The sequence below is a fragment of the Vanessa cardui genome, chromosome Z (assembly GCF_905220365.1).
Source record: "Vanessa cardui chromosome Z, ilVanCard2.1, whole genome shotgun sequence".
Classification (NCBI taxonomy): domain Eukaryota; kingdom Metazoa; phylum Arthropoda; class Insecta; order Lepidoptera; family Nymphalidae; genus Vanessa; species Vanessa cardui.
In genome coordinates, this window is record NC_061154.1 from 15,292,883 (window position 1) to 15,307,691 (window position 14,809).

The following is a 14,809-nucleotide window of genomic DNA, read 5'->3' on the forward strand; positions in this document are numbered from 1 at the left end:
ACAAAATTAAACAATGTGGATTTTTTCCTATCGTGGAATATACTGTATGCTTATATATACTTTGCTTCGTGTTGTTAATTTAAAATATAGTTGATTTATTTATTATAATTATAATCTTAATTGTTTAATATAGCTGCTTTGTCTTCCTCGATTAAAAAAAATATACATACCTTTATATATAATTATCAAAACTCCTTTGTAAATATGTGTCCATTTTAACCTATTAATAGAATTCTTCAGATTTAATATAAATCGAATAATTGGTAAAATTGAATTGTTGAATTTATAATATTTGTGTAAATATGTCTGTTTCATTGATGTTAATCGTATTCTTAGAATATCTAATCTGTGTCTAGTATTAAAGGGTTACTAGTCTAAAAAATGCATGCTTCACTGTGACATCGTACGTCGTAATGCCCCGTGTACACAGGTGATTACCATACATATTTAATCATCTGTGGTGTTATTATTTTCATGAGAAATAAAACGTTGATGTATTTAAAACATTTTTATTGACATTGACAAAATTGCAATTACGTCATAGCATGGTGTCTGCTAACAAATTTAAATACGAACGATTCACATTCAAAAAATCTAGACTACATTTCCTTACTAAACTTAGCCTAGCCACACAAAAATACATGCGATTTAACGGAGTACATATTATTAGCTGACAATCGAATTCGCTTTTTAGCTTTTTTTATATAACGTACATATTTTTCAATGAAATCAAATTAAACACAATAAATTACAATATTCATTCACAAAATATAGTACTGCACAGCGAGTCATAACTAAGATCTACCTACATACATACACATCTAGATATAATACATGAACATCGAATATTGTCGTTTATTTCATTGAAACGATTTATAATAAAAGAAGTACAACTTGATCCAACGTACTCAAAAAAGGCGAATTTCGACCACAACCAGTGTCAGTATTGAGTACAGTATGTGCATACAAAAAAAAACAAATAAATGGTGTACTTTATTTCGTTTCAATGCAATTTATGAAATAAGTGATTAACAAATTTAATAATATAGCTCATGAGTCTTGTCTCTATAATTAATTATTGACAAGTAAGAAAATCCAGGTTTATTTGATACAAGAATATTACATCTATATTCATTTCAAACGCAAGATGTTGCAAGTTAAAAAAAAACTGTGATTAAATTAGATATTATTGTAATATCCATCAGTTTCATTCACAATATATAATTTAATATACGTATAATTTCTCACATTCATAAATACATAATCCGTCACTGTTGGGTCTTTGTTGATAGTAAATCAAACTTCAAATTCTGATAATCCTCGTCCGCAATAGTAGCCTTTAAATCTTCCGCATTATTTTCGTCCCCCGTATCTCGAACGATCTATATATGTTTAGATATGTTCAACTACGACTTTGCTCGTGTTTTAGGGTGTTGGTTGCTATTTGTTAGGCAAAAAATAGCCTTCTTGGAGTTCAAGTTTGCTTCATACCAAATTTCATCAAATTCGGTTTAGCGGTTTGGTCGTGAAAAGCAACTAACAGACAGACAAAGTTAAAGTAACACACGTCGTGCTAACAATAACAGACCAACACCGCTGACGCTACTTCTAAGCGATTAGGCACATATTTTAGCCAATTGGCAGGTCGTGAAAGATCAGCGAAACTTACCTGAATTTAAAACTGCCACTTTTTTCAATTTAAGTTTAAATTGCATTTTTAACATGAAGTAAAAAAAATATTTTAGTTGCATTAATTGAATTTCAATAAAAAGATCCTTTTTTTCAGAATCTTAATGAAATAAACCTAACCCACTACCTCAAGAGGTCCTACACCAGTATCGTTGACTACGGTCGTATGTTATTCCTACTATAATCCTGTAGAAATAACCACTCCGTTTTATGATTACGATTTAATTTTCATGACGCATCATATTTGATTTCAGGAAACTTGAAAAAGTACAAAATTCTAGAATAATGTATCGATACGACATTTTACCTTTCGAATATACTTTTCACGTTCTGTAAGTTTCTTTTCCAGGCTGTCCTTATGTTTTTCAAGATCAGGATCATAGTTCTCATTAAGGCGCTTCTCGACCTGCTCGTACTCCCTGAACAGCGCCACGTATTCAATTAGGTTCTTTTTCTCCCCCTGACTCCTGCTTCGTCTTTTCGACTGCGCTGTCGCATTTTCTTCTGGATTCGTCGTTAGACTGCTTAATCCAGAAATAATAATTTAAATAACAGTCGGGATAAGAAAAGGTTCGCCACCATAAGATCTATTTTCGTGTGCTCAGAATAAGCGATAAGCTGCTGATCCGATCGAGAATGACATATTGCGTCGCAATGATTTGATGTTTAGATTCAAAAGGTACTAACAGTTTACTAAGCGACCGTTTAATAATTTATGAATATTTTTTTGTACAAATGTGTATATCTTAAACAAGTAAGTATGCCAGCTAATATGATCAGATTTCCAAAATAATTAGTAATTGCCGTATTATAAAAAAGGACATGATATAAATATCATCTTTAAAAATATACGTTGCGTCATGGTAATCTATGTAAGATTTGCGAAGTCTACCTCAAGCATAATGTGTTTTTTGAATAAACAACATTTATTAAAGGGAATAGGTTTTATTTTATATTTTTAAACTTAATTACATAATTATTAAATAAATGCGAAAGTTTATGTATTTAACAATTGATACTCAATCACACTTGACTGGACGGATTCTGATAAAATTTTGTACGAAAGTCGCTTCTAGCAATATTTAATGTCAATAAAATAATGATTTTCTTTTGCTTTCAATTTACATTCAGTGAAGCAGCGCTGCAGATTTACGACAAATTTTGTCTGTCAACAGTCATTTGAAAAGTATGATTTGCAAAAATCACGTGCATACTGAGGTAAAGTAACCCATTATATATAGAGCGTTGATGCTTAATTTGAGAACAGTGTGTATTATTATACTGCACAAATTAATTACTGATTCTTAAAAAAATACCATACAATTACGTTACTCGTTTATGGTTCGTAATTTAATATAATATAATACTTTTCAGAACATTTATAACTTACTTTTGTTAGTACACCACTATTTCTATAATTATTCACAAATCTAGCAAACTTATCTACAAAAAAGTGGAACAAAATGTTGTTTTCAAAGTTCCAAATAACTCAAGATAAAGTAAAACACGAAATATCCTGTGCAAATATTGTACATTTTATTTAAAAAAAAATCCTAATAGTATCGATTGAAATATTAGAAACATAAGAAAATGAAACATAAAAACAATTATGATTGATTCCTTCGTCTTGTTTTTTTTTCTGGCCACGATATTATCTGTAACGAAAACGTTCCTTTTTTAAATTTTGCATTTTTTTACATTACATGACTGTTAAGCTGGTGATAGACGTACGAGCAGAACATTTACGTACTACTCGACGATTTTTTTCGTCTGTGTCTCACTGTAAGTGCGCGTACTTCGCAATCCGTAGTCGTAGTTCGCCTCGGTTCCTATAAACCAGTGCTTCACCCAATTTTCAATAACGTATATTATAACATAATAAACAAGATCTGTCACACAATAAACTCTTTTGTCGACGAAATCACAATACAGTGTGAGCAAATTTATTTGTTTTACCTACGTCGAGTCAATGCGTTTGCGATCTTAAAAACCCTCTACTTAAATTTCGTACGTCTAACACCAGCTTTAAAGTAAAAATAAGGCGCAACACTATGACGTAACTGTTTCAAGAGGAAAGAAACAAAAATTAAGAAAAATAAAATAACTAGTATTAGAATTTGTTTCAAATATTTCAATAGTAATGATAATAAGTAAATATTGAACATGAAAAAGCCGATACGCAAAAAAATATCACGTGAGCAGCTAATCAAGTTCGTAAGATTACCTTCTGCTGATATGGATGGAATTTTAACAATAAATATATTTTTCAATATTATAATCGTAATATCCTTATAAAATTTAGTGATTAATATTACAGTAAAATATGTCTTGTATTAGAAATTCAAATACTCCGTTATCACCTCAATAAGTTGTATTGGCGAATGAGAAAAAAAAAGTCTATGCTGTATATAGTCTATGCTTTATTTTATAGCGTCTATTCATGCGGCTGAAATATGTCAATGTCAAAATCAAGTTTCTGTCTATTTGACAGTAACACAGAGGGCTATACAAATATCTAGATTAATTCATAGACAATTATTGTAAATCATTACCTAAAAAAATCAAAATTATTATGATTAAATTTGGCAAGCGGAAGCTATTCGTCTTTCAAATAAAAGAAAACCTCACAATCAGTTTGGCAATTATTAAAGAACACAAGTTTTTGTAACTTCTTGTAAGAGCAAAACTTGAATGAACTATAGGAAGCAAAATGTTTTTAAAATATGCTAACTAAGAATTTTTACTCTATATCAATACTCACAAAACATTTCTGAACATAGACAATATTTATGAATATAGTTTGATATTTAATTTAATTTGAATGTTTCAGAAAGGCCGTGGTGCCAATAGCTTCTAGAGCTTCTAGTGAGAAGGGCAGACTTTCGCTTATAGACAAGCACTTTTGGAGAAGTATAAGCCTCTCCTTACATCATGAATACAACGGCAATGACATATTAGATATAATGTCTCTCTTGTCTGTATTTACATCCGCTGCTCAAAATCACAGCGAATAAACATCAACAATTATTGCTGTTCGTCGGTTGAATGAGCCTGTTGTATAGACCAAAACATGTCTGCATGAAGCACTACCATCGATTCGAATATTTAAAAATAACTAAAGTATTATTTAGGAATGAGCCTAGAAATCAGTCAGTCGATTTAGAGTTCTTACGGGTGTGATATAATAAAAAAAAAAAAAACAACTTACTCGCACATAGACGTGTAGAAGTAATGTGGCCGCCCGTTGGCACACAGGAACCTGGACACCAGGCTGTTCCCCGCGCGGTAGAGCGACAACAGCCGGCAGTAGGACATGGTCTTAAACGACGGCAGGTGAAGCAACCTCTGTCCCAGCTTGATAACATTCATTTCACTGCTTTGCAACGTCGGAGACTGAGAAATTAACATCAAAATCAAAATTAACTTTATTCAATTAGGCTTTTATAAACACTATTGAATCGTAATGTAACAACTATCGGTTCGGAATGTAGATTCTACCGAGAAGAACCGGCAAGAAACTCATGTATTTATTATATCCTGCCTGGAAATTAAAAAGTATGCCTTCTTTACCAACATACATTTTATTAATATTATATAAATGATTTGAATTTATAAAACGGCAAAGTTAAAAAGATCCATAAATATAGTTTTATGTAACGTATAATCAGACAATCCACCCATCGACAGCCGCGTGCGATCACTCAATATGACCGAGCATTGTCTTGAATCCTAAAATGAAACGCTCGCAAGTCGAATTTTACAGTCTTCTATAGATTGGTCCGTAAGAAAATTACTGATACGTTATGCCTAATAACCCAAAAACTTTATACGGCAGTGTAAAGAAATCTGACGGTACATGTGCATTGAAGAATCGAACGTTCATCACACACGCATGTAGGTACTACCGTGTGTTAAACTTGTGTTCTGGAAAACTTTTTCTACATCGAGTCGAGGCCGGAAATGGAACCCGGGACCTCAGATTGGTGTACCCATGAAGCATTTGCTATATTGGAGTACGTTCATATGGCATACATTGATTCAGCTACTCTGTCATTAGGCAATGTCAGACGAAACAAATGACTGCATCGTGTTACACTGCACTGTTCGCCTTGACGTACTCGCCGATTTAATCCTAGTCTCAGTTATTGTGAGCACGAATACCCTATGTAGCTATTATTGAACTGGCTATTATACTTCGAACATGAATAGATCAATATCAATCAATTTAGTGCCAAGATAACTGAAGTATTATCCTTCGTACTTACCGTCATATCGCTTTTAGTTCCGCTCGTGGGAACATGACGTAGGCCTGTCAAAGAAAGGTATCATTACTAAACTTTATACAAACTTGTCACCAGTATAGAAATCTAAGGCACGTTTGCAGGCAGATATGTTTAAAGCGACGGACGGAAACTAGTATTTGACAGTAATAAACTAAAATAATTCACAATAACATCTAAAAACTAACCCATGTGGTGAGCGATTGTAAGTGGTATTTTCGAGATCGGCTGCTGTACTCTGAGTCCGTTTAAAATCTGCTCAAGACAAATACTGGTTGTAATATATATATACACATATATACACAGAATCAATATTTAATGGATACTGTTCATAAACATAGGCTTATTCAGTTTTATTCACCTGAATTGTAACAATTCACTTCTACTATTGTGTAGCGAGTTTCAAGTTTATCTTTAAAGAACCTCCTGTACAGATTCGAGTACAGTACAGTACAGTACAGTACGCATTACTGTGAGTGAAAACATTTCTGGTCATGTAAGCCAGTATATGTTTACGAATATGACAGAGGAAATTACTTTCACTATTTCTGAAAAGTCCAAAATTAAATGGAACATTTTTAAGTTCATTTAATTTTACCTGCTGAAGATTAACACCGACGTTGTGGGAAGGTGCGGAACTCTTGCTGACGACGAACGGTATGGCGGCGTGAGCCAAATTATCGTTGTAGCAGTGGAGAACAACTCGCTTCATTTTAGACGACACGGTGGGCAACTCGTAGTGCCGGTTGCGGTACTTTACGTTTTTATTACCCTTTAATTAAATACTTCATTATTTAGTTATGTTTATTGTAAACCTTTTAGGAAATTATGAGACCTTTTATGAACTGGATACAGGAATATATGGCACTTAACCAAAACACTAAATTTGCAATGAGGAACCACGCATTATAGTTAAATAAAACATAGTATGTATAAATTTTAATATGAGTTAACATCAACATGAGTTGAAGAATAGTGGAGGTGAAGGGGTGTATAAGCACCTAAACCTCTGTAATATGAAGGTCCTATTGTAGTTGGAAGTTTGGGATGCTACTTACTTTTAGAAAAGTGAAATATGTTAAACAAATATATTAATTGAAAATAATCTATTAATTGTATAATAACACTTTTTTGGCATAAATTATATCTATTCAATATCCATAATCATTTACTTTTACTGCTTAATATAGCTTGTTCAAAATTCATTAGTAATTAATTCATTATTAGAGACCTCACAATTTAAAAAACTAACATCTATATAAATGATTTTGTTTTTTGTGCTTCGGTAGTAGTATTTGGAATATTATGATAATTACACATTTCGTAAATTGAAAACCATCCATATAGATGTTTCAATGTTGCACTTCATATAACATAGACATACAACCATTGTTCTGCCTGTGTATAACAATTGGTATATAGTCAATTGTCTTGGCCATCGATTGAATTGCATTGATTTTGATGTACCTATTATGGCGCTGCTCGCCACCTAGCAGCGAATTACAGCAATGTGGATAGAATAAAAACCTTCTAATAACAAAACACATATATGTATGCACTTTCATGGATGACGGAGTCAAAGAGAACTTCCAAAATCAAAGGATGGTTTTGAGTATACCTTTCTTTAGCTTTTACCAGTCTCCAATAGTTTAGTGAGACGTTTTTTTTTTTAATTTCAATTCCAACTATTACAATTAAGAGAAAAATATTCATAGAACAAAATTGGGGCCTTTACATGAATGAAGTCGAGCTGCGTAACGGGTATAAAAGTACCTCCGTAAATTGTGCGTTCAAAAACTATTCAAACTTTTTTCAAAATTCAATGCAATTTTTGATACCTTTGGTTTCTTCAAATATGTTTGTGGCCCATTTTCCACTGGACCATTCGGCGAATCCTGCTTATATAGGGCGGCATTGTCTAAAATTAATGAATTGTATTAACTCAAAGACAATGATTTCGGTTTAAACCAACTCATTACTATGTTACTCTTATTTTTTTATGAATAGATAATAGGCTATTTGACTGGTTTTATATTATTTAGTAGAGGTTAAGGATAAGGAACCCAGTAAAAGTTGTTTTTTTTTTATTTCTAGTACATATTGCCGAAAAATATCATATTAAAAATTCCATATTTAAATAACGCGCGAAAACGCTACATGGACAATATGGCGCTGCAATGGGGTCGGTGACGTCACTTTGCTGTATTTTAATCTGTGGTACATATAGTAGAAAAGCAAGGTTTACAATAAAGTGACTTCATCATAACCCCGGCCAATCAGGAGCGTTTTGTGTCACGTGACAAACCTTTGATTTTTGAATAAATTAAGTATTGTTTTCAAGTTTGTTTAGTAAATAACCATTTTTAAACTCATAATATACACTGATTACAATAATTCACAGTTTATGTTTCGCATTGTCAAATAGCCTATTGTGTTATTTTTATTGCAATACTAGGTAGGTAGACCGAAAAGTGGATACTGGGATAACACTAATACTGGTTACTATTTCTGTCATGTGTTACAAATTATTAAGTTTGATCTGGAATATATAATATCCTCCTGACCGTCCTGGGCTATGGCGGCCAATCTCAAGTGGGACTAGCCAGGATATATTATAAAACGATACAAGTGTGTGCGCGAACACTGTGTGCATTCTATTCTCTCACTCTAATAATCATGGGATGAAAAATTCCGACACGATCGGAATGAGTACAGACGCACGATAAGTGGCTTTTCGTTCTTTCATAGGCATTGGAGTATTCACGATCAGGAGTAACTAACAAGTTACAGATTCATAAAAATATTCTTCAATTAGCAATATATAACAATTGTTTTTTTGCGATTAAGCATAAATTGAAAATGGTGAGCAGTAAGAATGAAGTTGTGTGGGAGTGTGGCTCCAATTATAGAAGCGTTTGGACGAATGATTGCAGTCGTACCAACTTCAAATCTGCGCAATTATTGCTATAGGTTATTCTTATAGGGGCCGTCGAGGCAGGAAATGGGAGGATGATTTGAAACAGATAGCTGGAACATTCTAGGAGCACCCATTGGAAGGAATGGGATCCAATGGGCCTATACCAAATGGCAATAGGGACCTTTTATAACCCTACGTTTAGGAATAAAAGGCTATTATTATTATATTCTTATACTTCGTAGGAACACCATGTTTAACTTCAAAATTAACTGGTGTGATATCATTGGTTGAGATTTGTTATTTCTTAGATTTATTATTCCTGTAAGAAATATGTTTGGATCTTTAGCAGCATGTTACCTTTTACTTTATTCATCTCCTTTGCAATGTTGATGTTCAGCTGTCGCGGACTGCGAGCTTCGTTCTTAAACAGCTCCACAACTTGCCCTCGTTCCGATTCACTTACCTTTGAACCTATTCATTTTAACACTCTGTTATTATCATCATAACATATCATGGCCTACATGCTAACCACCCATTATTATGTCGTATTGGCAAAATACTCCTCATTTTTCTACTGGTTTGCAAGAACTTGTAATATTTCACTTTATCACCGAATACGAAATGCCTTATAATGAAATACAAAAGATTTATTTGGATCAGCAATCTTATCTTTAAGTTTACTACTTAAGCCATCTCGGTGCTTATCACCAATGGTGATCTTTGTACAGAAATTTCAATATACTACTATATACTAAAGTATTGTAGTCAGAATGCTCAAACAGACAGAAAAAAAGTTATCTATTTATTAACAAATAAAAGCTACACTTGAATTATTTCGAATGAATTAATTATTTAGGTACTTACTTATATAAAAAACACTAAAATAAAAATATTCATGTAAAACAAATAGAGTTGCCATGGAGCAAGTAAAGAAAATAGACTTTTTTTATATATTTTTGTTTATTTTGGCCAAAATTATCATTTCACTACCGAAAGGCAAGTGGTCACCATTAACCAAGGATATGCACGCTATGACAACAGAATATCACATGAGTGTGTGGTATCAATACAGAAAGGCACTCATCTCTACCACCAAGTAAACATTGTATGTCTTTTGTCACAAGTAAGTACTGCGATTAATCTTCAAAATCATTCACTGGAATGCCCCTCTTATCATTAATGTATTTTTTATCATAAACGTGTTTTACAAAGTTGTTAGAAATATTTGAAGCTGAGTCAATCGCTATTTATTTTATTGTGACATCAGATCACTTCCATGACGCTTTGCGTCCGAGGTATAAAACGTGATGACCTATGGCGGCTTACTTCTAGTTCTCAAATGACTCTAATTCACGTTTAATTTTATGATATTATAACAATAAAGGCGTCTCAAATAATTTAATGGGATGAGGCCCGGCTTAGGTCCATCGCCTGTAGCGATGAAGTAGCGATGCTGGCACGACGTGCGTTTAGTAAACGCTCGACAGCATCGCTACCAAAAGTCATCGTGGGAGAGAGCTCTAAACATCTCCTTCTATGTTTCTCCAAAATATCATCGATGTGATTCGTCCAGAAGGTATCCCAAAAATATTTTTTGGGTATATATATCGCCAGAGTACTGGTTGCACCGGGATGCTTATTATACGAAGGATGGCGTTGAGTTAAATTTACATATTAAATATTTCTGTATTCGTAGAATAAATCTCGTACTTCTTACTCTATAGCCTTCATTGATACATTCATGAAGTGTACTATTAGTGTTACCTGTTTGTGATGCTGACGGTTTTACGTTTGCAGCGTTTCGTTTTGCCTTACTTTGTTTGGATTGTGGTCGACTGTGGTAATCTCTTTTTCTAATAATAAATAAAAAAAATATTATTATTTATATTATACTAGTCAAACCTTACCTATCTGAGTATTAAGTAATCCTCGAGGTATAACTGTGTCTTTAGTTCCAACCGTATAATTGAAGGTCAATTAATTTTAAAATTATTACAATATCAGCCAAATCATCTAAATATTTTACAAACTTTCAACTTAGACTTTTTAAAAGAATTTAAATTAATTCAACTTTCTAGGAGGTGAAATTACAATTTGCTAATAAAAAATTAAATAGAAAGTGAATAATAGTAGTCGCAACCGTAATTCTCATAGTTCCATCCACTCTCCAATTTTAGGATCATTTATATTTCTATGAGAAAAAAAAGCAAACCCTTTAGGGGTTAAAGGTACTCACTGTGAATAATACGTATTTTGTTCGTTGAATGACTTATCATCGGATGATTCATCTTCGCCGCATAATTCTGGGGGCACACTTTCTTGCTCACCTAGTCGATCAAAATCAAAAATGATTTACGCTAACGTCCACTTTTGGAGTAAACTATAAAAACATTTCCTTTAAAAATATACAGAATATTAAATATTGTCTTTGGTTTTGACTTACGTGGTTTGAGAATTATAGGTACGTATAGGAGAATCAACTTTTTTTCGTCAACCTAGTCCTCGTGTAATAAAGACTAAAGAAATTAAAAATTAGACTAACTGTCGCCATCAGCTGGAGGTCGGCGTAAATGCATCCGTGATTGGGCCGTATTTTCTGGGCCACGATTCGACTTTAACTGTACATTAAAAATAAAATTATTGTTTTTTTTTTAATAATATCTAATACAAGTATTTCAGACTATGGCTTTTAGAAAGAGTATCTAAGAACTAAATGGGAAGTTTGTTTAATTAAAATAAGATTAGTTATTTATGTAACAACCGTGCATTCTTTCTTAGTATTCTATCAGTAAAATAATGGGCATGATGTTAACGGCTGATAAAGTAACTGAAAGTTATATTTAAACCATTTTTCATGTAATAGATAAGCCGGCAAATAGGCCACCTGAAGTGGTCACAATTGCCCATTCAAATTGTCACTGAAAGAAATGTTAACATTTCCTAAGCTCCCCAATCTTAGAAACTATGGTGTTATATCTTCTGTGAATATAGTTACGCTTTAAACCGAAACAAAGTTAAATCAAGTTTTTCTTTTTTGAGGCAGAATACCTGATGAGTCGAGCCACACAAGGTCTTGCTCAAAGCTATATCACCAAGTGAAATTATTACATTTAAACTCGCCTTCGACGGTCTATGCTGTTGTTGATGTGGCTGCCTGTTCCCTTGAATTCTATTCAACATTTGCTGCTGCTCGATCACAGCAGGATCAACATACCCACGTGTAGTTTTTGTGGGAGGGTTTGCCTTGGCATTTTCAAGCCGTCGAAGAGTCTCCGGCTGCTGCGATACTTCTGAAAACATAAACGCTAGACCGATATCCATGTATATACGACTAGCCATTTTGTATGTATAAATCTATCATTTGGATATGTTTGCTGCCAATTCCATGAAGTATAATATACGTAAGTCGTAATATGTAAATATTGGATCGATATTCTGAAAAACTGAAACCTACGAATTGTTCCAAACTTTTTCATCGAATAGCTCCGTGAAATTTCAATTTTATTTATCCCTATAATAAGCACCACAACATATAAAATAAAATCCAAACTCACTTTTTTTCGGCCGACTTCGAAACGTAATCAGCGGTAAGTTCGTCATTGTTGACACTGGTTCGGTTATTGTGGTCATACTAAAATTCATTATTCCATCATTAAATTTATATTCAAACAAATTTCATATAAATTACATCAACTAAGAAACTTGGTAACTACGAATACTTTTCTACCAATGAAATTATATGTAATGATATCATATACCTTCTCTTTTTTAATTTCTTTTTTCGTTTTAGACCTTTTACTAAATCAATTTTCTCTTGCAAACTATCACATCGTGCTTCCGCTAAAGCGAATTGATCATCAACTTCCGGAATTGAAGCTTAAAAAAAAAACAAATGTTATTTACACCACTAATTAAAGCCTTAATTTACTTTTTGGATTAAAGCAATAACATTGAGGGAACTTCGTAAATACTATGACAAAAGTAACCAGCAAGAAGCAGAAACCACAACAGTCAACCAATCAGGCAATCTGTAAGCTTGTAACGAAGATGAAGACTTCTTTGGCACGAAGATTAAAATGCAGGATAAAATAAGAATTTAATACAAAAAGAATAACAAAAACATGCCAAGAGTTCGGTCGCTATTCATTTAAAAAGTGTTCTCCTACTCATACTAATAATAATTATTGAAAAAGTAAGGATAACAAGATGGCCATATGACTTTATGACGAATACGAAGATGGAGGTCGATATCTCACGTTCTTTACCGGCAAAGTAAAGAAACTCAAACTCACAAATTGTGATTCCGATATCTGTTTAAATTTATCGTGATGCCAAGGAGCTATCTAGTATCGAAGCAAAAATTTGTATAAAACTTCGTTTTGTCTTTAAATAATCTATCTCAAGTCTTAAAATGTATATAATTTAGGTGGCGTTTATGGATATAAATACAGCTAGCTAGCTATAAGCTATTTAATATAAACATACCCCGAACATCTAATTTTTTTTCAGAACGAACGCCTTCCAGAATTCCAGCAAGACTACTGGAGCTCCTGTGACGCTTGTCTGGAATTTCGACCATTACATTTTGTGTGAATATTATGTATTCGTCACAAAAAATACGTTTGTAATTAAGTTTATTCCTAATAAACAAGTTTCTTAATTGCAAGTAAATTACTACCTATAGTTTTCTAAAGTAATAAATAATAGTGTGGTGATTAGTGGTCAACTTCATCCCTAGACATTGAAGAAGAATACGACAAGAAAAATTAACCACATACTATACGCGCAATGCGCTACCCAAACATGAGATCGGAGATCTTAAAGTTTCGAATAATTGTTGTGATACGTTATGTTGTAATGGCGAGTGTTCCTTCCCCCATCGACTTCATAAAACTGGTACACATAAATAAAGCTATTCCATTGTTCAATGATAGAATAAAACGTTAATATGGACAGCGGACCTTACAACTTCATTTCAATAAAATTGTTTTTTAAAAAAATTTAAACTTAAAGAAAATAAATCTGAAGTTTTCTATATGTATATTTTTAAGACACATGAACATATTAACTATTGTTTGAGTGTTTGAAAAATAAAATGATCTTTAAAAATAAACTATGACCCAAAATTCAACATGGACCAAAAGCAAAGAGTTAATTTGGTAACGAATTAAATGAAGTAAGTGATTAAAAAAATACTAAATCCATTTTCAGCGACAGTACCTCATCCCAAAAACGTTAATGATCAGAATTGGCTGTTAATGATTTTTAAATAACAACACTTTAGGGTCCATTGTATGAAATGAAAGACATCAAATCTGTCTTTAGAGCTTGTGATGTGAAAGTTGATATTTCAGTATAATGCCAGCTGTACCAATTATTTTTACAGGTATGAGTTGGTTTATGTATTTCAATCAATTATAAAATCATTATTTAAAAATAAATAATACTGAAAAAAAACCAGCCACCTCATTGCTTTTTTTAAATAAGTAACGTGTTTAATATGACCGAAGAACGTCATTGATAAGTCTTTGGTATACCTAATAGTCCGCCATGTTGATATTACGTTTATCAATTCTACTAAAGCAACCAGATTTTAAAAAGGAATATTTAGTATACCTTAGTATACAATGTATTCTTCTACATTTAGTTATTATAAAATAAAATTATGATTATAAGTAAATTTAAATTTACTCGCCATATGGTATCCTAATACCGTCACCCATTTCAACTTAAAATTTTCATATCACATAAAAGCTTCGTAACAATTAAAAAACCTGAAAATTGCTAAATACTTATAAAAAAGGTGTTTTAATATAAAATCCACTAAAAAATCATTACGTCAAAGTTGTCAAAATTATGCCATTAAAAACAAAATAAAATCGTAACATTAAAATCTATGAACATAGTACGCATATATTTATAG

At 32.4% G+C, this 14,809-nt stretch overlaps 1 protein-coding gene across 1 annotated transcript; it reads right to left on the bottom strand.

The window, feature by feature from the left end:
* Positions 1–1,003: 1,003 nt before the first annotated feature.
* On the bottom strand, positions 1,004–13,468 carry LOC124542850. The gene is made up of 15 exons (XM_047120734.1): positions 13,372–13,468; positions 12,645–12,762; positions 12,441–12,517; positions 12,007–12,176; positions 11,429–11,504; positions 11,123–11,213; positions 10,651–10,739; positions 9,244–9,357; positions 7,808–7,887; positions 6,568–6,741; positions 6,158–6,224; positions 5,955–5,998; positions 4,898–5,082; positions 1,997–2,213; positions 1,004–1,382 (listed from the first exon to the last, which is right to left on the bottom strand). The coding sequence occupies exons 1-15, from the start codon at positions 13,463–13,465 to the stop codon at positions 1,269–1,271; spliced, it is 1,710 nt and encodes a 569-aa protein (XP_046976690.1). The 5' UTR covers positions 13,466–13,468; the 3' UTR covers positions 1,004–1,268.
* Positions 13,469–14,809: the final 1,341 nt, after the last annotated feature.

What these genes read in the sequence shown, in the direction of transcription:
- LOC124542850 (XM_047120734.1), bottom strand. Translation starts at nt 13,465, where the DNA reads ATGGTCGAAATTCCAGACAAGCGTCACAGGAGCTCCAGTAGTCTTGCT. An exon ending in AAAAAAATTAGATGTTCGGG is followed by an intron (nt 12,763 to 13,371) that starts GTATGTTTATAT and finishes TTTTTTTTTAAG; the next exon opens with CTTCAATTCCGGAAGTTGAT. An exon ending in GAACTAAAAGCGATATGACG is followed by an intron (nt 5,083 to 5,954) that starts GTAAGTACGAAG and finishes TTAATTTCTCAG; the next exon opens with TCTCCGACGTTGCAAAGCAG.